This window comes from Carettochelys insculpta, chromosome 15, assembly GCF_033958435.1.
Source record: "Carettochelys insculpta isolate YL-2023 chromosome 15, ASM3395843v1, whole genome shotgun sequence".
NCBI classification, from domain to species: Eukaryota; Metazoa; Chordata; order Testudines; family Carettochelyidae; genus Carettochelys; species Carettochelys insculpta.
The window spans coordinates 22,340,032-22,364,653 of NC_134151.1; the positions used below are offsets into that span (position 1 = coordinate 22,340,032).

Here is a 24,622-nt window from a genome sequence, read left to right on the forward strand (position 1 = left end):
CATCCATTTGTCACTGATTTCATGTTTACTATGACTGTGGCCACACTAGCCCCACCCCTTTTCAGAGGGGGCATGGTAATGAGGGATTTCAGCAGATGCTAATGAGCCACTACCGTGAATATGCGGCACCTCATTAGCATAATGTGAGTTGTGATGGATTCAAAAGTGCCGCTTTCAAAATGCATGCTGCCTGTGTAGCTGGGGGCCTTTCAAAAGGATCCCATGATTTTGAAAACCCTTCTTCCCATTTGGTTTTGAGTTTGCCTAAGTTTTGTCCATTCTCTATGGCCATGGCTACACTAGCACCCCCCTACTGAAAGGGAGATGCTAATGAGCCACTTTGGCAGATGCTAATGAGGTGCTGCTGTGGATATGCAGCGCCTCATTAGCAAAATGGAGTCCGTGTGTGTTTTGAAAGTGCCGCTTTCAAAATGCACGCTGGCGGTGTAGATGGGAGCTTTTTGAAAGGACCCCTGGACTTGAAAAGCCCCCTCTTCCCATTTGGTTTTGGGAAGAAGGGGCTTTTGAAATCTGGGGGTCCTTTCGAAAGGCCCCTGTCTACACTGGTGGCATGTGTTAGAAAGTGGCACTTTTGAAACATGCGTGGCTGCCATTATGCTAATGAGGTGCTGCACATACATGGTGGTGCCTCACTAGCATCTGCCAAAGTGGCTCATTAGCATCCCCCTTTCAACAGGGGGGTGCTAGTGTAGCCATGGCCTATGAGAATTACCATTCGGGTTGTGCTTAGAAATCTGTAGTAGTCTAATTTGTTTGATCTGTTTTTTCCTGATGATTAGCTTGCTTTTAGATTTTGATTTTCTTTTCGCTTGGATCAGATTGTTGGTTGGGAGATGAGTAGTGTTGAGGCTTGGCAGTGGTTATCTTTTTGTTTGCTTGTACTGTCTAGTTCTCTGTGCAGGACTGAGTGAGTTACCACCAAAAGCTGAATGTTTGTGTGTTCATTAAGTGGGAAAATTGTGTTTCGTTCTGCTCCCATGTGACATTTGTGGTTGTGCCAGAAGTCTGAGGCCTGGTTTATGCTTAAAAATTAGATGAAACTAGCTATGTTGCTCGGAGCTGTGAAAAGTTTTGCACCGAGTGCCATCGTTAGCACAGCCTAAGCCCCAGTATAGATTTGACTAGGGTGACAAAACAATTCCTTCATCAACCTAGTTACCTTCTTTGGAGATTAACTATATTGACAGAAATGCCCCCTTCCTTCACTGTATTCAAAGTACCAAACTTCCTCTGAGCTTCCGTTGAGACAAGGCTGATTTCTGTAGGAGTTGGCAGAGAGTTAATGCAGCAGAATAATCTTCTCTCTGCTAATCTTGAAAGAATAGACAGGCACCATCAGAATCTTCATCCGTCTCTAAGTATGTCTAAAACATCTGTTGCTACAGTAAGTAGGTGTTGTAGCTCTCTTCTCTGTGGGGACTGGAAGCAGAATCTTTTCAGTTAGTTTGGATACTCTGACACATGGAAGGCTATTATGTCCAAAACTATATGGTAATAGTTTAGGAGCAAGAGCGTTTTTTTAATATCTGTTTCTTAGGTGCCATCCATTGCATACACTGTATCAGTGACTGTTTACTGGGTGTTGGGGGCCCCATTTTGTTTACAGCTCCTGGTATTCTCTAGTCAAAATACACCAAGATAGCTTTTTTTTTTTTTTTTTTTTTTTTTTAATCTTTGTAAAAGTTCAAGATGAGGTTCAAGTAGGCTACTGGGGTTGACCATTGAGTGCAATATACATCACAAGGCAGTTCAGTGTTCACAGTTTTTTTTCTTGGTGCAATCAAGAAATGGAGTTTTAGAAAATATTTTTTTTTAAATCTTCAGTAACCCTAGAATCTTATTCAGCCTACTTAGTAAAAGTAGTGTGTACTGTTTCCTACTGAAATTAACTTCTCAGAGTTAATTGTGAAATTAATTGTGAGTCTTATTTTGTTCCCTATTGAATCAAAATTAGCACCATTTCTCCTTAGAGCTACGAGAAGAAACCAGAGAAGTTAAGATTTGAAAATGTGTTGGATGTTATAGAAAGGATGAGTGACTATTAGAAACTTGATAGACCTGTAAGCCTGAGTAAGTGATGACAAAGGCCAATGAACCATACCCTTCTTCTGTATCCGAGTAGGTGACTTTTATTTCCACACCAAACCGAAACATCCATCAGTGCTAATAGCCTCTCTCTCCTCCTCCTCCTCCTCCTCCTCCCTTCTTTCTCCTTCCTATTCACTGTCTGTAAATGCTAAGTATACAGCTAGGCATTTTCTTCTTTCCAGTAACATATGGCTATAGAGTAACTTTTAGTAGACTGAATTTTCTGAAAGAAGTGTTTTAGTGAGGAGAGAGGGGTAAAAGAGAGGCAGCTTGGCGCAATGAACGTGGCAGAATACAGTGTTGGGAAAGCCTGTCTTTAATCTCTGGCACTGATTTGTGATGTGACGTTGGATAAGTCACTTAATCTCTCTGTTTTAATTTCTTCATTTGTGAAATGAGGCCAACGCCTATCTCGCAACAGTGTAAATATGAATCACAGTAGAAATGCTAAATATTTTATTAGCAAACTTAATGAGGTGTGGGAGGGAAAAAAATAAAATAGAGGAAACAACTCTACCTCACTTCCTGTGTCAGTGAAAAGTTGTTGGTAAGAACTTCCTTCTTCAGGATGACTATGTCATCAGTCTCCTTTAACCTTTGCTTCTCTGTGAATTCTATTGCAGAATATTGCAAAAATTTGTGACTATTAACCAATGTGGGCTCAACATTAATAGCTTACTCTCCCTCAGGAAGCAGCTGAGTAAAATTCTGAATGGATCACTCTAGTGAATTGTGGACCCAAGACAGGTGGAAACAGGTTATACTTGGGATGGACCGATTAAAATATTACCTTTGAACGAGACATGCTTCAGTTGCACCTTTAGTAATAGCACTTGTTAATTGGCTGCTGAAATTGTAGGACTGCTTGGTTTCCTACAAGGAACAACACAGTGTCCTGTTTAGTCTGACACACTATTCTGCATCTAATCACTACACTCATACGATTTAAAAATTAGGCTGCCCAAAATAATGCAAGAAGCTGCCTGTTGGAATGGATTTCAGGTGCTTGTTTGAAGAAAAGAAGAAAAAAAAACTGTGGAGGCAGGTGCAAATTTTGGGGAAATTGTAACATAAGGTTACAATTTACTAACATTTCTCTATATTTATGTAACCATATTTCCAGCAATTGCTGCAGGAATGTAAAATACGCTGTCAAAATATTTCCAGTTATGTTGGGATAAGAACTGTGCTTTTATTAATTGACAAGTAGCAGAGGGGTACCTGTACTAGTCTGTATCTGCAAAAACAACAACATGTCCCGTGGCACCTTCTTGACTAACTGATTTATTGGAGCATAAGCTTTCGTGGATAAAGATTCATCTGACGAAGTGGGTCTTTGCCAACGAAAGCTTATGCTCCAATAAATCTATTCGTCTATAAGATACCACAAGACTTCTTTTTGTTTTCTCATTAGTTGAGTTACCTTTGTTCATTGGTTGAAATGTAGTAATTGCTTTACTTCCATTTTTCTTCAAATTCTTTAATAGTTCCTTGCTTATGAATTTTAAATTCTGAAAGGAATGGGAAATTATGAACTCCCAGAAGAGTGAGGAAAGATTGACAGGCCAGTCACTAAGAGTTGCTAAACTAAAATGCTTTCCACACACCACTTGCCAGTGTCTCAGCCAGGCCCCAAATGTAGTTTAGTCTTTACCACTTCAGCCTGAGAGCTCCAATTCTGGAATAGAAAAATATAATTGTATTCATTCTGTTAAATAACTGATACATGAACATTCCAGTAATCACAAAGAACCCAATTTTGTGTGTACACAAGCATATGCATTTGCTTGTCTGGAGCCCCATCGAAATGCAATGTTGTTCTGACTTGAGACAAAGTTGAAGTACCAAAAACACAGGCAGATGCTCAAGTTAAGCAAGACATCTATTTTGTCTTAAGGCAGGTATGCTAATATGCAACTTGTAATTTTCAACAGATAGTATTAATTGTGCTTAAATAGCCCAACATTAAATCCAGACTTGCTCTCAAGCAAATTCTGTATTTTTGTAGGGAAGCAAACAAGCAGCATGTGAGATGTCAGAAGTGTTTAGAGTTTGGACATTGGACCTATGAATGTACAGGGAAAAGAAAATATCTACACAGACCATCCAGGACAGTGGAATTAGCAAAAGCTCTGAAAGAAAAAGAAAACAGACTATTATTGCAACAAAGGTAAGCTCAGCTGGGCTAACATTTAAAAGCCATTATCAGATGTATATCTAAACTGTGTTTGGGAGATTGTAATGGGGGTGTCAGTTTTCCTTTGTGTGTTTTTTGTGTTCATGCTCTGTAGTCTGTATGTGTAACTCCTATTAACATTAATGATTACTGTATGTACGTCAATGGGTGTGTGTGTGTGTGTGTGTGTATATATATATATATATATATATATCTGTATTCCATACTATACACTGCTTATTTGGTCAGGCTCTCACCGTTATAACTTAGGTCAAACAAGGTTTTTAAATAAAAATGTAGCATTTATGTAACGGTATTTTTTTCTGCTCACTTACCTTATTATATGTTTACATAGGACTTAGAAAACAATTTGGCCGTTTCTACACAGGCCACTTTCTTCGAAAGTGGCATGGTAATACACGGCCCAAAATATGCTAATGAGGCACAGATGCAAATTCCCTGCACCTCATTAGCATATGGTTGTGTGATTTGGAGTCCGGAAGAACTATCCAAAAAAAAAATTTTTTGGGAAGAAGTGGCCTCCGGAAGAAGGACTTCCTTCCGGAAGCTCCCCCATGGCCGTGCTTCTACACAGCGTTTTGGAGTCTGGAAGAACGATCTTCAGGACTCCAAATCACGTGACCGTATGCTAATGAGGCGCAGGGAATTTTCATCCATGCCTCATTAGCATATTTCGGGCCATGTATTACTATACCACTTTCGAAGAAAGTGGCCTCTGTAGAAACGGCCTTTGTGTACAACTTCCCTAGTGTATGGACAATAAGCATAATTAGAAAAATATCTGATGTTATTTTTCAGTCTAAACATGAATGTGTCCACAAACAAAAACATAGTGAGTACATTAACAATATATCAGGAGCATAGATATTTCTTGTATTTAGTTTTGAAGAGTAAAAAGCAAATAGGGGGCAAAACATGGATTCATCTGTATTGCTGATTCTTTATTACTAGAAATATTGGGTATACGTCTCATTGGATTAAAAGGTCTACGTGTTTTGTGCTTTTGATATCTGACGCACCTGGGCAGATGATATCTGAAGCCAAGAAGAAATATCCAAATTGGACTTTGCCTTAACCTGAAGTGTTACTTGACTTAATTCTTGAGGCTCCTAGGTAGAATTTTGTTGTTTCTCCCAGTGAAGAAAAATTCAGCACTCAAACATTTCACCCTGTTAATCAAAATTGTCTTCAAAGAGAGAATGAAGTCATTTAGTGAATTTAGACACTTCACAAAATCATGAACGTAAAGGGATATTTCATACAATTTTTCTGCCAACCATCTCCTTTATACGCTAAAGTAGCAATGGTAGGAACACTAGCAAATGCAAGATCTAATAATGGCCGTTGATGTGTTGAACCTTGTAATGTGTACACTTGTTTTAAGTATGGTTAGACAAGTGCAATTGGCCAAATGGAGACCAGGGATTTAAGGTGTCTTAAGCATTTTCATTTGAACCCTGTCTTTCCCTTGTCAGTTGCTTACAATTTCCTTTGCAGCTGCAATGTTCTATGAACATTCCCCAACTAAGGGTTAAGGGTTAAAAGAAAATCCAGGCAAAATAAGTTTCAGCCATTTTTTAAAATATGGGCAGTATGGGGAAAATACTTTATTATAAGAATAGTTTTCATCTAATTCTAAAAGGTTTAATGTGAAAATAGTGTGGTTTTAGAAAGGTGAAACTTGGTACAAGACTAAATCCTTGATGAGGTTCACTTTTGAGTGGGAATGCAGTGAAAACTGAGTTTCAATGGCAATTGTGAGTCTTAGAAAAGCACGGGCAGTGCATTCACAATTTTTCTTTTTTTAGCTCAAGCACGTCTACAATTATTTCCAGTTTCTGGAGAAAAGGGAGATGTGCTGGGCGTGAGAGGTTTCTTTTTTTTTAAACAAACATGATTAATATATATGTAATTTCACCATAATGAGATATAAAATCTATTCCATGCATGTTATGACCTATACACATGGTGAATATTTTGGACTTCTATTTAAAAACAAAAAAAACAACAAAAACCTAGAACATTCTGTATGTAAAACAATATGGATGTAAAAGCAAAACACATTTACAGAGGTCAAAATTAAAGCCATTGTGTCAGTCCGGAACCAGCTGAGTGGAGATGGCTTCCCAGCCACGGCTGGCTGCTGCAGTGCGGTCCCCTGGGCCGGTGGTGCTGCGCAGCGCGGTGGCTCTACGGCCAGTCCTAGGGCACTGTGTGCCCTCCACCACCAGGGTCAGCTAAGCAGCCCCATGGACCCAGTCAGCTGACTGGCAAATTTGATTATTCAGCAGTCTCTGTTCCCCAGGGTGCCAGATAATCAAGTTTTTACTGTATAGGAGGTGGTATGAAGGAAGGAAGTTAAGTTAATGTCCTCTGTAAAGACAGTGGGAAAAGAATTGTAAAGATGTCTAAAATTTAAGAGAAAAAGTTTTAAGATTCTAATAAAAGTAAATCTGAATAATTCCTTGTTCAAAAATTTTGTACTTCCTCAGCATTCTGAAGGCAAACACCCTGGCTTCTCTGTAGGGAATCATGACATACGTACAGTACAAAATTAAGGTTTGAAAGGTTTCATTCCAATAGCTGCTAGGTTTTGTGCAACTGTGTGTGACATAGGCAAATTACTTAATTTTTCATATGCTAATTTCCATACCAGCGCAGACTCCAACTATGTGATTCTGTTTAGGGAAGGAGTGTGAGATTTAATGTTCATGCTCAGCAGCAGGACAATAATAAAACAACACAAATAATTGCTTAATTTTCAGATTTATGCCATACTCTCTTACCATGTTAGCTACAGGGAAAAGCTCACTGTTAGTTCCTTTATGGAGCAGATTGTGGAGGGAGAGACAGCACACTCTCATACTGGGTTAGACAACTGGTTGTGAATCCAGGGTCTGAGGATTCCTGATGATATTGCTAGCTCTGGGAGCCAAGAATGTAAAAGATTGCATAAATAACTCTATTTGAATCATCTGCAGAGTTTGAACCTGGGAGTTCTGGATTTAAAAGTATGACTTTCTACCATTCAAGCTCTAGTACAATAAACACAAATGTATGAGTCTACTGCTGCGTCCAAACTTCTGTCTTGTTTGGCCATGAGAGTGGGACGGAGAAGCCACCATCTGTTATCCTGGGTTAGGGCTAGCACATAATCTAGGTCTTTTCCTCTGGCATATTAGAGGCAGGAGTTCTGTTCCCAGCTTTGCCTGCTATAAAATGGATGAATGGTAAGTGCGTCCCCTAAGATGGAAACTTAGCACCCTGATTCATAAAGGTTGTGGAGGGCACAGGAGAACAACTGGTAAAAGTTTTGGAGTTAGAAATTGTGAACTCCTGCTTTGTAGTTTAGCAAACCCTATGAGTGGCAACTGGGGAATATGTGAGGAAAGCCCTCCTTTTACTCACAGACCCATGATATTTTACCTGTCGTGTGAGAGCACACAATATGCTCATGCATGTTGCCAGTCTACATTGCTGTAGGCAAGTCTTCTTTCTCCCTGATGTTTCCTACCACAATTTCATTAAAATATTACATTAACCTACCACCCACTTTTTTGGAATCTCTGTGGATTCCGAAATCCTTTGTGGCTGATCTTTTAAGTAAAACGTGAACAACTAAATTGTTTTTTAAAAAAAAAATGTAGGAATAGTTTTTGCTTCTGTTTGTCTGGGTTGGCTCCCAGTGTTAGGCCTTGATTAAGGAAAACAATCTCTTTTTGGGAAAGGACTTAAGTCCAGTGGATGTTAAATGAGATGTAAATTTCAAGCTTAAAGTTAAACATATGCTTACATATTTTCCTGATTAGTCAAGTCAAAGTTCCCTGGAGCTCAGTATGGTTATGGCTCATCTGTTTAATTGGCAACAGTATACGAGGGAGTGATGTGGCCAGCATCACGTCAGAGATGGTTAGTTGGATGACTAGAGGTAACCTTTCAGTGTGAAATCGAGTGAGACTCAAACCCAGGATTGCAGTTTGGGGCCTGTACGACTCACACACCGCACCTCCTGGAATAGGGATGGAATTAATTATGTATTTAAATACTATGCAGAATAGAGACCTTATGTGACTTACTTCTGCTGTTGGCTGAGAAGGCAATATGACCATATGAATTGAAAGGGGAACAGTGAGGGCAAATTTGGCCTCATACTGATCTGTTGTAAAAATGCTTTCACAAAAATCGCTCCATGGGATTTTTTTTTTAATTATGAAGGCAAGTACTTTGTTAAATAGGCATTTCCCTGCAGCGTTTGCAACCCAGACTTTATCTGTGTGTGAATGCATTGAAACCTGAAAGTGGAATAGCTAGATACCATTTATAAAAATTGACTGTTTTCTTTTGTATAGGAGAGAAACTGATCAAGAGCGCAAGTCAGGAAAACTAGCTTAGATTTTGAAAACACAGTTTTAATGATTTCAGATATTAGATAAAGAAAACTTGTGCATGTCTTTTCATACTGATAATGTCACTTTAATGTATAGAACCCTTAGCACAAGGTAACTGAAGCTGCAGGTACACTACCCCTCCGTTTTGGAAGGGGCATGTAAATACGGCTGAACAAAAATGCAAATGAGGCACAACTTTAAATATCTCATCTCATTTGCATACTCCCATGCAATCTTGCTTCCAGAAGGGACGGCTTTCGAAACAGCCATGAGGATGGGGTTCCTTCAATAGCACCGTTCTTCCCAATTTTTTAGATATTTAAATGTGCCCCCATTTGCATTTTTGATTGGCTACATTTAAATTCCCCTTCCAAAAAGGAGGGGTACTGTGGACACAACCTGAGAGTATGGCATGCTTAATACAAAAATTGTAAATATACAAAAGATTTGTTTTTAAGTTATTGGGAATGTCTTCCTCTTGGGTTGAAAAATGGCTGAAAGTGAATAACATCAAACGTCCCATGAAAAATAAGACTATGAGGGAAAAACAGTTGAAGACAGTTGTCAGTTTGCAAAGGGACATTACTAAGAGTGCAAAAACAAGCTAGTCTTCTATGTAGAAAAGATAGGAAGTGTGGCAAGAGACCAGCTTGGCTTAACCAGGAGATTTTGAATGACCTAAAAATCAAAAAGGAATTGTACAAAGAGTGGAAACTAAGTCAAAGTATGAAGGAAGAATATAAACAAATAAGACAGAAATGTAGGGACAAAATTAGAAAGGCAAAAGCACAGAATGACCTCAGTCTAACTTGAGACACAGTGAAACAAGAAAACATTCTACAAGTATCTTAGACGCAAGAGGAAGACCAAGGACAGGGTAGGCCTGTTGCTCTATGAAGAGGGAAAAATAAAAACAGAAAACATGGAAATGGCAGAGGTACTTAGTGATTTCTTTGTTTCAATTTTTTACCAAGCAGCTTGATGGAGACTGGATTCTTAACATAGAGAATGCTAGTGGAAATAGGGTAGGACAAGAAGTTAAAATAAGGCAAGAAAAAGTTAAAAACTACTAGAAAAGTTAGATGTCTTCAAGTCACCAGTGCCTAATGAAATGAGTCCTAGAACACTCAAGGAACTGATTTAGGAATTATCCAAGTCACTAGCTATCATCTTGGAAAAGTCATGGAAGTCAGGAGAGATTCCAGAAGGCTGGAAGAGGGCAAATATACTGCCCATCTATAAAAAGGAAAATAAAGAAATTACTCAGGAAATTACAGACTAGTCAGCTTCAGTGCCAGGAAAGATAATAAAGTATAGAATTAAGGAATCCATCTGCAAACATCTGGAAGATAATTAGGTGATAGGTAATAATTACATGGATTTGTGAGGAACAAATCATGTCAAGCCAAACTGATGGCTTTCTTCGATAGGATAACAAGCCTTGTGGGTAAAGGAGAAGTGGGAGATGTGGTATACCTAGAGTTTAGTAAAACATTTAACAACAGTAGTGCATGACCACCTTATCGGTAAACTAGGGAAATGCAACCTAGATGGGACTACTATCTGGTTGGGTATCTGTTCCCAGAGAGTAGCTATGAATGATTCACAGTCGTGCTGGAAGGGAATAACAAGTGGGGTTACTCAGAGGTCAGTTTTGGGGCCAGTTCTGTTAAATATCTTCTTTAATGATTTAGATAATGGTATAGATAGTATGCTTATCAAGTTTGCAGATGATACCAAGGTGGGAGGAGTTGCAAATTCTTCGGGGGATGGGGTCAGAATTCAAAATGAGTTGGAGAAATAATCTGAGGCAAATAGGATGAAGTTCAGTGAGGACAAATACAAAGTAGTCCGCTTAGGCAAGAACAATCAGTTTCACACATACAAAATGGGAAGTGATTTCCTAGGAAGGAGTTCTGCAGGAAGGGGTCTAGGAGTCAACTGTATGACACTTGTATAAAAATAAAAAAAAAAAAAAAAAAAGCAAACATGATTCTGGAATGCATTGACGGGTGTTGTGAGCAAGACATGAGAAGTAATTCTTTACTCTACTCTGTGCTGATTAGGCCTTAATTGGAGTACTGTGTCCAGTTCTGGGAACCACATTTCAGGAAGGTTGTGGAGAAATTGGAGAGCATCCAGAGAAGAGCAACTAAAATGGTTAAAGATTTAGAAAATATGACCTAATGAGAGAAGATTAAAAGAATGGGGTTCGTTTAGTTTGGAAAACAGAAGGCTGAGAGGTGATGTGATTGTAGCTTTCAAGTACCTAAAAGGGGGTTACAGGATGAAGGAAGAAAAATTATTCTCCTTAAGCCTCTGATGAGTGGGCAAGACACAGTGTGCTTAAATAGTGAGTTAGGTTTAGTTTGGAGATTAGGAAAAATTTCCGAACTGACAGTGCGGTTAAGTACTGGACTAAATTGGCCCAGGTGGTGGTAGACTCTCCATTATTGGAGATTTCTAAGAACAGATTAGATAGATATCAACCAAGATGATATAGATGGTGCTTGGTCCTGCTGTGAAGGTAGGAGACTGGACCTGATGACCTTTCGAGGTCCCTTCCAGTTCCAGAATTCCACTATTCTAATTTTAGTCATTACAACCCATTGTTTACTTTTCGGCCAATGGGATGATGATTATCTATTATAAAATTCAACTCCACTATGCACCTGTTTACTTAATTTTTCCCACTGCATTAATCAAAGCCATTGTTTTTCCCCCCTCCTTAATTAGAACTGGAGAAAGTACTGCAGAAAGGAAGACCAAGAAAAAAAGGTATGTGGGAAAAGATTAAAACTATGGCAGAGGGTAATTTGGAAGAGCACGTGGGATATAGAAAGTAGAGACTGAAAATGAAAGATTTGTTTATTGCCTTTGGCCTCCTTTAAGTAATCATGCTATGAATATTTGAAGTTTCTCCAACCCCTTCACCTTCTGATACTTTGTTTTCACTTCTTCCTCTGATCTTCCGTTCACTACATACTGCTCCCTTTAGTAGTAAAAAAATATTCCTTCTTTTGGCTAGAATGGAATGATTTGTATTTCAAATAACCGCAATAATGGACTATGGTTTTCCCGTTAATAATAGTGCATTCCCCTCATCTTCCTCTTTCCAAACTGCCATCTCCCACTAAAAGCTTTTCTAGTGACTATAAACAAAACATCCAAACTGAACTGTCATTGACACTAATATCTTCGTTGCTGCTGCTGACACTCATACTGGATCTTATGAAACTGTGTTAGGAGAGCTGGGAGACCACAGTTAGACCACATTAATTATTGTGTTAGCATAAAAAACTCTAAAAGCAGTATATTATTATTATAAGACCACTCTTGGTGCTGTGATGTGTTCAGTATCTGCAAGACACATTTTTGTCTGGCAATCTCTAATGGAAATATGGTCCAACTGTCTTGTCCCATTTGTAGCTAATTGCCTTCCTTGTTGCTGCTCTGCTGATTGGAACAGCCACTCACATTACACTTCAGAGAATGCCCTCTTCCTCAGAATCCCTCCTTTAAAGGAGACCAGCAAAGGATTTATAAATATTGGTCTACTGCTCTTTTCTTTGCATCTTTATCATATATAAATAGGCCAGAGAAAGGTAGGGTTTTTTGTTTTGTTTTTGTTTCTGTTTTAAACTATGTTTACCACATGAATCAAGAATGTCAAGACTGGTTTTACTGGTGGACTTCTTGGTGAACTTCTCAGTTCAGCTGAACTGGCAGTGTTTTTATTAAATACACCCTTTTATTTTGGCAAAAAGCATTTAGACTTTATTTTTATATTGAAAGATTCATTTTTTTATCTTACCCATCACATTTAAAACATCACATTTTCTTGGGCTGAATGGTTTTCTCACGTGCTCTAGTCAACCTCCAGTCGAGCCATAATTTTAATATATTTGCATATAAGGCATCAAGTAAACTCACTATGCGCTAATAAGAATTAAATGCAAAAATATTTCACACGGGATATTATATACATGCTGAAGTTAAGAGATGAAGCAGCTCAGGACCCAGTAGAATTGCTACAGGCTTAACCGGAAAATTATTAAACCACATAACTCTTTCTACTATATCCCATAATGTTCAGGTTACACTGGGTTTTCTTGTGCCCACATAAGTCCTTACCTCCCTTCCACTTCCCCATGGTACTCTTTTGGAAGGTAGATTGCAAATTCAAAGACACTTGATCTTGTATTCTGTCTTATTCTGCCTCCTCTGATCATGAGTGTACTGCTTTTTCTCAGGCATGTATCTGTAGTTGTACTGTGTGCATTATCAGAAATCCGATTTGGGTTGTCATATATAAAAACTTCATTTTTCTCATATATTATTGAAAGAAAATTTCAAAGTGAATGAATCTATTCAGATACTGCAGATGGCTTCATATGGCAGTGAGAAAGCTTGTATTACAAAATATGGAAAAAAGTCTAAAGCATAATCTAATAGCTACTTTTCTTACACTGCCTAAACCATGCGTGTATCTCTCTTCCTGTTTCAAGTAAGTGAATTTCTACATCTTTACTAACATTTCATCACCCTTGTGTAACCAAACCAACAGATAATATATAATGGCATTTTCTGAAACCTATTACAGCAGAAGCTCAGAATTATGATCACCTTGGGAATGGGACTTGTACATAACTTTGAAATGTTCATAACAGAACAAAATGTTTTTTTTTCAAAAGTGTACAACTGAACAGTTCAGCTTTGAAACTTTATGATGCAGAAGAAAAATGCTGTTTGCCCTTTATTTTAGTAGTTCATGTTTAACACAGTACTGTACTGAATTTGCTGTTTGTTGGGGTGGGGGTTGGTCTCTGCTGCTGTCAGATTGCATACTTCTGCTTCCAGATGAGTTGTGCAGTTGACTAGTCAGTTTGTAACTCCAGTGTTTTATAACTGAGGTTCTACTATAGATGATTTTCTGCTTTCTATCCCAGGCCCTATCTCCTCCAAAATCCTTTCCATCAAAGGAATAGCTATAGGCATTTTCAAGTACCTGTCCCACTGTCTATAGAGTGATGGGTCTTAAGGATTCCAAACACCACCTTAAGATGGAGCTTCTGTTAGCTTATTTCCTGGAGGGTCCTTCCTGAGCAGCTGTAAATAAACTGACTGTCATAGGAAAAAACAGCAGTTTAGGGAAAAATTCAAATAACAGATGTGTATTAAGGGGTTAATGGCTCAGACCATTTTAATGCATGGATCCATCTATGTCAGTTTGACACTACTACAGGTGCCCAGTGACTCAGCGTTAATGTAGTTGTTATATCTTTAGCTTGTTAATTTCCTAACTTTAGTGATTTTCAGATGAGCACCCTTAATCTTATGATAGTATTTTATTTTCTCTTTTCTGGAGAAAAGCAAACCTGTGCTCATGATGGATTGATTTTAAACCAAGGCGATTTAGACCATTGATTTAAGTCACCAACACCCCTTCCCTAACATTGATTAAAATCAAGTTACCAAAAATGCTAAGACCATTCTTAAAGTGCACTTAATTTTGGAGTAAGCCCTATTAAACTCATTGGCACTTCTGTTTTTGGAAAAAATAAGGTTAGGATAGTGTTCCCTTGGAAAGCTGAGTAGTGCGTAAGTAAAATAGGGAAAATTCTTATGGCATCACCACTACAGTCTGTGGCCATGATTTTCCAAAATAAGGGGGCATGTATTATGTAATATAAAATGAGAAAGACACTCAGTGGCGATTGGCAACTGTAGATTTTTCTTATGTCCACTTTTTGTATTGTATGCTTGAGTGATAAATTCTAAACCTAGTTAACTAATTAAATAAGCCATACAGATTAGCAGAGTAAAACTTTTTTTCTGAGCAGAATCCAGCACAGCAAACAGCTAAAAGGCACAAGGAGAGTCATGAAGAATGATGCATTGCAAAGTGAATTATTGACGTTACTAATGAGTTGATCCAGTCAGCCATAGCCACATTTTCATCCACATCATTTTCTCCCAATAAACAGTTTTCGTTATGATGTTTCTTTCTTGCAACAAGGCCATCATCATCTTGCACTACTTAAATTGGAAACTTTTCCCTCTTTCACCCAGGGAATGAATTTCTTCAAAATATTCCCAGATAGGGTCTCTTTTACACCCAGAAGCCATGGCAGATTTTCTCTGGTGAAAATTTCAAGGAAATAGAGGAGCTGTGTGTGTGTCCACTCCACTGTTCCTTTCTGTGCTTCCTCCTTTCCTATATGTCTCTCTGTCATTAAGATGTCTTAACTGACTCCTCTGCTGTGCTTGGCCAAGGCCCACTACCACATAAGCACAGAACAAAAAGAATCCTTTGCAGCTTGTGTGTGTCATTGTACGTGTTAGTTTTCAGTCTGCTGAGAAACAAATCATAAACCCAGAACTTTCAAGACCCAAGAGCTAGTAGATGTGCTGGACAGACAAGATCCATTAGTTCACTTTTATGAGACTGTAAGTGTATGTGTAGCATGTTTGTGGTGTGATTTAATTGTAACTTATTTTTAAATGGGAAATTTAATATTTTACTGATTTTAAAAAATAAAAAATTCCATTTAAATAACAACTAGTTTTTAATTAAGAAAAATCAATTTTACCCTTCCTGTCTGTACTTAATATGTTTAACATTTTAGATATATTAGGACATTTAGTTAACTGAATGGACTGGGAGAAAGGTGAACTAGCACCTTCAATTTTTGACTGAGGTATATTTGGAAACTATGTGTGGTTCAGTTTTGGCATCTACATAACCTTGTCCATACCAAAATCTCAACTGCTTAGGAGCAGTAACGCATCTGGAATAGCTGTATCTTAATGGGAAAACTACAGATTTTTCAAAATCAAAATGAAAGCTTAGAATTTGCAGAATATTGATTTTTAAAAAAATGGCAGAACATTCAGGGCTTCATGATAGTTTTCCCCCATATTCATGTGTTTTTGTTACCCTTGATAAAGCTATTTTTAAAGGATTGGTTTTCTGAAAATTAAAATCTGCATCCCACAAATTGTCACTGTATTGGTTGGATTCCTTCTCCATCATTAACATAGGAGCAGCATCCTTAGGTAAATTTCTGGTCCAACTGAAGTCAGTGGCAAAACTCCCTTTGACTTCAGGGAGGCCATAATTTCACCCATGGAGCATGTACAGTGAAGTGTAAAAGAAACAGATCTTCCTTAATGTTTTATAAAATCTTAGCTGTCTACAGTAATTTTTTCCTATCATTTAAATCTTTCATTGCCCCTTTCCAACTAACGAAGCAAAGACCCTAGTACTTAGTAAGGACGATACCTGCACCAAGTTTCAAACCTTTACTTTTTCTCCTGTAGTTTTCTTTTGTTTTACAGTGGGGAAGTGTGTATCCCGTCTCCCACTATTTAAATGGCTGAAGGTTATTTGTTCAAAATAGAAGCAAGAAAGTGGGAAAATACCACTTCCCTACAGAGTGACATCTGGAAAGTTTGAGCCTAAATAGAGAATGTTTTAAGCTTGTAAAAGCAAGATTGTAATGAATGTTGTAGTCAGACCTCCAGCAGGTCCATTCAGTCACCACTGTGCTGGGAAGAGAATCTCTCATCTGGCTTTTTTATGTTTCGTACAGGTCTAAGAGTGTGACAAGCTCCAGCAGCAACAGCAGCATCACTTCAGCTAGTGATTCTTCATCTGAGAGTGAAGATTCCTCTACCTCTTCTTCCTCTGATGACAGTGACAGTGATGAGAGCTCCTCTACTTCCTCATCATCCCCATCTTCAAGTAGCTCCTCTTCTTCCTCCTCTGATTTTGAGTCAGATTCTAGTTCCTCCACTAGCAGCAGCACCAGCACAGACAGCAGCTCTGATGAAGAACCACCAAAGAAAAGGAAGAAGAAATAGCGTGGGGCCATGTTGGGTGACAATGTAGGACTGATATTGTTAAATAATAGCGTTATTCTCTAAGGAGGGTTTGAATACATTATTGCCAAATAGTTTAACTGGTTAAAATTTCTACAGTTTAAAACTTTCTAAGTGTTTTACATATTTGCACGTAGGTCGTAAAAGGGTATTACATGGCACGTGAGACAGATTGAAAGAGTATTTTTGTGGTTAATCCTTAATGGGGAATTTTACTTTTTTAGTTTAAAAATCTGTCATCAGATTTGTTTATACGAAAGTCCAGTAACCCTAATGTTTACATGCCAGAGAGCAAAACCTTCTTTTCTGAGATTGTGGTGTATACATCATATACTGACCCTATGTTTACAGCAGCCTCATTTATGTTTTAGAAAATCCTGTAGACTACTTAGGAAGAGGAATAAGATTCTAACACCATTGACTGTGTAGTACAGAGATAGCATTAGTGTTATCTGGCTAATCAGAATGTGCTGTTTTGCTCAGAGCGTGACTTCCATACCTTTGCTGAGAATTATACTACATTGTGCTGCTGAGCTTTTCTCAAATGGCTTTTCTGAGATTTCCAGATCAAAGATGAATTGCAACATAAAACTTTTATCAGTGCTAATTTGTTGGAGATCCATATGCTGTTTGCACTGTACAAAGGCTTTAGCTCATCTTTCAACTTGGCCTGTCTCCTGAGCTCATAGACCTGTAACATTTTTTGAGAAAAAGAATGTCTCTTGCAGCAGGAGTTGGGGGATGAATCATAATAACTGTTACTGCTTCGGAGTTTCATCTTTGTGCCTTTTTTATAAAATTAAATGTATTCCAAAAGAAGAGGAGCAAAAGTAGTTTTTCCCTCTTCCCCCACCCCCGCCCCCAACTCATTTAGACTGACACAGAATATAAGTCAGAGAACATGGAGAAATGGTAGTAATATAAATATAATTGAGGCATTATTTTCAAAGCAAGGACAGAAAAATATTTTCATTGAAAGCTGGGTAAGAAAAAATTAGCCACCTTTAAATACAGTTCCCAAAAGGAACATACTACTTTTGCTATTTTTGCAAAATTATTGTATAGTGTAAGATTGCCAGTGTACGTTTGTTGGGCACGTGATAGCTGGCATTATAGTCTGCAGTATAAAATGATTATTAGGCTCAGGCCATTATTAGCCAAAAACCCCAGCAAGCAAACATCACAACCCCGCAAACTGCAAGATTTCTCTTGCAAGTTGCTAAATAGAGCTAATTTACTGTTATGGTGAATTTAAGCAGATGGCATTAGTCATTTAACTTTGTGATGCAATTTTCTTTTCAATTTCTTATGGATGGAGTTCCCTTTTTTTGGGAGGGGGCATCATATGTGAAAGAAAATTCATAGATATCCTGGTTTAGGTAAAATATAGTATTAAACTATTTTTTATATTTTTATGGAAAAGTAGTGTGTAGAATTACTTTTGAATAAAATGTGCTTCTATTTAAATGTTTGAAAATATGTATGTTGTGTGTTTTAGTCTGTAATCATTACTGAGTTTTACAGAACATGCTGAAGACTGTAAATAAAACTACCAGGAAATTGTCATCTTAGAGAATGTACCATTTAATGGGAAAAGTTAATAAATTATTAAACTCTTTGCTAAGTTGATATTAATTTCAAGTCCACTGTAATGCAAATGTATTGATATTGTAGAGATTGAGGAAAATAACTTTAGAAAAAAGGGGACACTTGTCCGTCTAAGATGTTGTCTGTGGGAGATACGAAAAAAACAATGCAACTGCTAAAGAGATTAAGGAAATGGATGTTTAGCTTTTGATATGTTGCTCCCTGAACTGGAAGGTCTAAAGAGAGTGTATGATTCTGTGCCAGGGTGAGGCCAGGGGAGGAAAGACTAGAGTGAAAACAGGAAAGATTGGGAGCTGGCAATCAGAGTGAGAGCGGTTGAAGAGTAGGCTGCCTAAAATCAGTTAGGGCCAGCTGATCCCACTCAGGGCTACCTTTATAAACCTTCTCCCATGCAGGGCAGGGGGGAGTGTGAGAGGTGATTGAAGAGAGCATAGGAAGTGAGTGGAGAGAAGCAAGAAGAGTTTTCTAGGAACAGCAGAGGAGGGGAGGAGTTCTCAGCAGCAAGGAGCTGAGGCCCCTTCCAGGTGGCCCTGAGATTCTATGTGAGGCTGAAAAGAATTGATTGCCTGGTGGGGGAGCTGATCCAAGAGGGGGGACGTGCTGTGGCTGCCACTACCTGGAGGAGGTACGTGGGGTGGGGGTGGGGAGTGTCATCTGGAGAAGTGGCCCAGGGAGAAGAGCTGCGGTGTCCATGGCGAGGGGAGCCCTTCCCCACTGTTACCAGCCACACAGGGTCCCTGGGCTGGAACCTGGAACAAGTGGGCTGGACCCAGGTTGCTCCCAGACCACCATCCACCCCTGTCCCAAGAAGGGCAACAGTGCCCTTACCATGGGGCCAGTGGACTGAATAGAGGCCTAGAGCCTAGGAAAGAGGTTATCCTTACCACAATACCTTTCATGACTGTTTATATCATCCACTAGTGATTAAGTGATAGGCAGTGAAACTCCTTCCAGTGCTTTTATAGCCAGAAGCTTACTGACTTGTTTTGTAGTTCTTTATTTTAGATCACGTGCTCTGAGATGTGATGATTCTGCTTAATTTTAATTCCATGATCTCTCCATTCTGTTTCATTTATTACCTAGTTGTTTTTTGTCTTACAGCCTGACCAGCATAGTTAGCCATCTAACTCTTACTAGCTCAAATCTTGATTTGCTATTGAAATCATCCTTTATTTCACTTTGATTTTACAGAGAAAGGTATTTCTTTAATCACTGTCTTCCCAAAGCTCTAAATTAGGCATAATTGATCATTAACTTGTAAAGATTACTGACTACAAATTGTACCATTTACTGCAGAATTATTGGAACATGCACTGCTTTAAACAGGCTCAATTTAATGCCTTTCCATTATGAGTAAAACTGCCACTGCTAATTGAACTGAAGCAATTGATGCAGTCTAGTGGAAAAAAGGCCTCAGGAGAAGTGTCATATTTCAAGGAGAAACATTGCTGACTGATGCGGGGGGTGCGGAATACAAGGCACATGCAACTTGATTTTCTAGTTTTGAGTTTTATTAAATCAAATTTAATTTAGATTTGCAGTGCCCCAAGATCATGTAAGAGGGCTGTATATGAGATGGATATTTAAGATGGGGATTTCTCTAATTTAAGGAGTTTACTTTACAAAGAAATTATACTGAGCATCTTGCTCTTATTCAGAAGTCAAACTGAGTTTATCAAAAAATTCTGTCAAATCCTTTTCTCCAGTCACTTGAGATGCCAGTGCTTTTAAATACGTAAAGTAAGCAATCTTCAAAAACATTTTGGTTTTGCAAACACTTAAGTTAGAGGTATCTGAGGGGTTACATTTAACTAAAGATATTACAGAATTTTCAGGCTATTAGGATTTTGTTTCCTCTTTGATATTTAAATTATAATAAAGCCTCAACTTCAATACTGTGTTGAAATGTAGTTTGCATGTCTTAGTTATTGTGCAAGGCTTGCAGTAGGATTGGGCTGATATTCTTGTCTTTTTATCCTCTTCTCGCAGTTTGAGGGGCCTTTGCAACAGTATGGGATAGAAACATAATTTTACATTAAAAGTTAGATTCTGGAACTTAAGGTAACTTATCAAAAACTACTGTTCTGTTGGACTGTTGCCATTGGATCGCTGGAGGGAGAACTGTTATATATTTTAAATGAAGAAATAAATGTCGGATCATGCTAATTGGCAGAGGTCTTAATCTCACTAACATGAAGTCTAAGGCTTGGTAGTCTGCTTCAGGAGTAGTGACTGTTAAAAGACTTTATTCAGTAAGAAAGAGATCTCTGAAAGAGCCTCTTTTTGCACTCTGTGTTAGGAAGATACAATACTAGTAAATCCACACAGCTCAAATGTTGAGGATAAGTACAAAAACGCTTTAAAAAAACCTAAAGCCACATTCTAATCAACCTTACCGTGAGTATGAAAGGAGAAAGGAAAATGAAGGGTCCATACACACAGTCATAATTGTAAGGCTAAGTTTGTGGGAGATTTTGAGATGCAACAGAGACTGAATCCCTGCCATCTGCAAGATATTGAGTAGTACAGGTTGCATCTCTGCTCCAGCACCCTCAGGATCTGACCGGTCCCAAATGAGCGGAGGTCCCCTGCATCTGGCCCCCCCACAGTTTATTGCTGGCTCTACTTCCCCCGCTAATCCCCCAACCTCTAGCCCCACCATTCTTCCCTTAACTTCTGCTGGGCCATGGGCCCTGTTGGGAAGACACTAGCCCCAGCCATCACCATGATGTGGCCTGGCTTTGTGGAGGCTGCCGCTGGCTGGAAACATAAGTTCCACACCCTGCCCAGGGCTGCCAGCTCCCTCCGGCCTGCCCCCAACCTTGGGCTGTCTCATACAGTAACATCCTTGGTCCTGCCAGACAGTGGATGTTGCCAGACCACAGAATCCTGGTCTTGGGAGGTGCAACTAGTATTACAGATGTTTCATAGCCTGAATGTGGCATTAACCACTGTGGTTAACATGCACCTCTTATTATTAAAAGTTTACTGTTATGTTTGTTCTGAACAATTGCAGAATCTTCTGCAGGCCACAGTTACCTTCTGTGCAGGTGGTATAGGCCTAAGCATTTAGTGTCTAAATAAAGACTGCTCTTTAGCGTACCGTAATTGGCTGGTGAATATGTATTTGTACTTTTGTCCTCTATTGGGTGGAATCAGACATGCATTGCTGTATTGCTAATTCCCAACTGATTGTCTGTTAGCCCAAAGTGTCAGGGCCTGTGTTTTTTCAGCAGGACCACTGAATTCTCTCTCTGCTGGTGCTATAAAATTCTTCAAGGCTCTAATATCTAGAGTACAAACAATCATGTGACATTCTAGATGGATTTGCTGTAATATGCATGTAATAAAATGTCATAGAAACAAAACACTTCATTTGCTGAACTGGAAAAATTACAGGAAAAACAGCTTTAAAATAGATTACACAAAAGGATGAGCAGTAGAAGAGCAGATTCATGACAGCAAATACTGAAATCAGCATTGGTAATTAATGCACTGATGATGATTGATGAGCTTTAAATAGTGCCGTTCCTCTGAAGATCTCCATGTGGTTTACAAACGTGTGATTAACAGTTCAGAGGTCAAATGTTTTCTGCATGTTCAGTAATGTAACATTTGAAGTAAATATTTCAACAATAAGATCTCGTCTGTATAAAAGCAGAAGGCAGTTTTAGCAGGTGAGGATTACAAGGACAGCATTGCTAGAAACAGAAAAAAGCTTATATTTAAATCTCATGCTGACAGTCTTTCAAAGGGACAGGGAGGCATGTACCTAGATTATGCTGCTGTCATGAATTTACTCAGTGTCTGAAATGGCATGTATAAGAATAATGCTATAAGCAACTTCCTGTGAACATATGCCAAAAATAAGTTTTACATTTGAGATTTTAAGTGGAAAGAAGCCCAGAGCTGGGATTATCTGAATGACATTCCTCTTGTGCCATATGCCTCCCAGGTGAAATCTACCCGGGGTTGGAAGGCTCGAAGTACCCCTGTGGATATGGACTTTGAATCTGGATGTAAAGGGTTTGGATCTAGGTTTTCACCAATGTTTTAAGTGACTCTGTGTACCCAGTTTTTCACCCATAGAACCTAGCTGATAACTGTCCACATCATTGCTAGAATGTTTCAAGAGAGATGCCAAAACTTGAATGGAACAGAAACCATGACCTACCTTTTCAAGTCTGCAGGTTGTACTTTCAGTGGAACTACAGTTGTGGGCAGGGTGTACTAGAGAGGATGTGCTATCATTGCCTGTGTTGTACATGTTTTGTAGCTAGAGGACTTCACACCTAAGGATGATGAAAACTGCTGATTTATAGCCTGGTGAAACAGTACCAGTTAGGACAGGATGAATATATAGGATGAACACAAATACACATCCGTCTGCTAGCTGACTGTGTATCTCACTGACATGCTGTCATCCTTCTAGTATCTCAGACTGCACTCAATTACAAGCTGTACAAATGTTGGGAACATGTGAAAGGCAACATTTTCTGGGGTTAATATAAAAGGTGACATCTTAGAAAACACTGTCAAAGCCCCCACTTCTCTTGACTCTGTTAACACAAGTAGGTAATGAGGTGGTCCTCTAATGACTTAATTAAAGCATTTTGAGATCTGCTGAAAAAAACTGTGTGATAACTAAGATTAATCTTATTCTGAGGAAGTGGGTTTTGCCCGTAAAATTTGCTGACCTAATTAATTTTTTAGTCTCTAAGATGCCACAAACTGCTTCTTACTTTGAAGTTAAACTTGCACATGTAAGTCTGGAAAAGGAGTTGACAGGCAATCTTTTTAATAACTAATGATGGGGGCGGTAGTCCTTCAATCAAATAATTAACTACATTTTTGATAATTATTGGACAAAGATCAAAGAAAGAAGGAAAGCTAACAGCTGATGTACTTGTCACAAGCTGTCGTTCAGCCATAATTGTATTTCAAGTCAATGTCAGGCATCAGACCAGGAAACACATCTCACAGATGTTCTAGATAAAAAATAGTCCTGCTATGAGCCCAGAGAACTGAACTGGATGACCTCTCGAGGTCCCTTCCAGTCCTATGATTTTATGTTGACAAGCTTCTAATGTCAGTTTAACATTCTCAGCTATTTACTACCCAAAAATGTCATGAATGTACATTCAAGGTTGACTCCTACTCTTGGACAAGGTCATGGCTGTATATAGATATGTCTGCACTAACCCTGCTCTACAAGCTTAACTGTGGCCCCACCAAGTGGTTTTCCCACCTTCCCTGCCTGCTGTAGCACCCTCTGCTTTTGGATGTTATATAGCTTTGACATTGCATTGCATAGGACCAGTAGGAAGAACTGTCTATGTCCTCACTAAAGCAGGAATTGCATTTAGGGTGGTATGTACACATGGCAGCTGTGTACCTTTGTCCTGTCCTTGATCACTTCCTCCACTCTGCATAAATGCTACTAGTTGTTACAGCCCTAGCAATTCCCCTCTGGAACATCACCTGTGCCCCATAACCTTTTTATCCATCAGTGCTGACAGACCTTGTATTGGGAAGGGCAACTGAAGAAAGTACTGAGGACGGTGAGGATGCAATTCTGGGAGACACAATACAACCCATGAAATGACCTGTTTATGAAGGTGAGGAGGAGGACAAGGAGGAGACCAGTACTCCAATATGTGTGCAAGCCAGGAGGTCCCCACTCCTAGCACATCCTCCGTGATCCTGGCCAGGGCACTTCAGATGAGTTAGACATCTTTCCTTACTGCCTAGGGGGCAGGCAGTGGCTGGTTGAGCACACTCCTTGTATGGCCCTGGTGGTGTGGGGGCTGCAGACTTGAAAAGGTAGGTCATGGTCCCTGTTCCCTTCAAGTTTTAGCTTCTCTCTTGAAACATTGTAGTAATAATGTGGACAGTTACCAGCTAGGTTCTGTGGGTGAAAAACTGGGTGCAGGCATTCACTTAAACATTGATGAAAACCTACATCCAAACCCTTCACCAGTTCTGATGTGCACATGGCCCACCAATCTGGAACAACCAGATCCAGGATACTCCCACAAAGGGATCCTGTGGTGCCTCTCACAAGGCTTCTGCAGAGGCCTGCCTTATTCCGACTTCCATAATAGGACACCTTCTTGTGACAGGACATCACCAAGTTGTTTGGCATCAATGACCCACAGAAGTGCTGCTCATGGCCCAGGGTTGGGCCCACACTCAGGCAGCAGTCACTTCAAGTGTAGCACAGTGCTGTGGGGGAAACTGATGTCATACAGAGGAACCTGCTGGGGTGGAGGGGAACCTGGTGCTACTCACACACATTTCCCCCAAATCCTGCCTCCATTGGGCATGGATAGGAATCCTACCTCTGGGGAATGCTGTGAGTGCCGGATGTGGGGCTTGTGGGACTTGGGCAGAAGGTGAATCACCCCGTCCTTCCTCCCGCCTTCAGGCCCATGGC

At 39.3% G+C, this 24,622-nt stretch overlaps 1 protein-coding gene across 3 annotated transcripts in view; it reads left to right on the forward strand.

Annotated features, from left to right (window-relative positions):
* Positions 1–18,179, forward strand: part of ZCCHC10 (zinc finger CCHC-type containing 10) — a 56,703-nt gene extending 38,524 nt beyond the window's left edge. For 2 of the 3 annotated variants that reach the window (XM_075009775.1, XM_075009774.1), the window contains exons 2-4: positions 4,118–4,279; positions 11,431–11,472; positions 16,290–18,179. In XM_075009775.1, the coding sequence (XP_074865876.1) occupies positions 4,118–4,279; positions 11,431–11,472; positions 16,290–16,560 (475 nt within the window). In that variant the 3' untranslated portion in view covers positions 16,561–18,179. The remainder of the gene's footprint in view (positions 1–4,117; positions 4,280–11,430; positions 11,473–16,289) is intronic. The other variant, XM_075009776.1, reaches the window with a different exon arrangement.
* Positions 18,180–24,622: the final 6,443 nt, after the last annotated feature.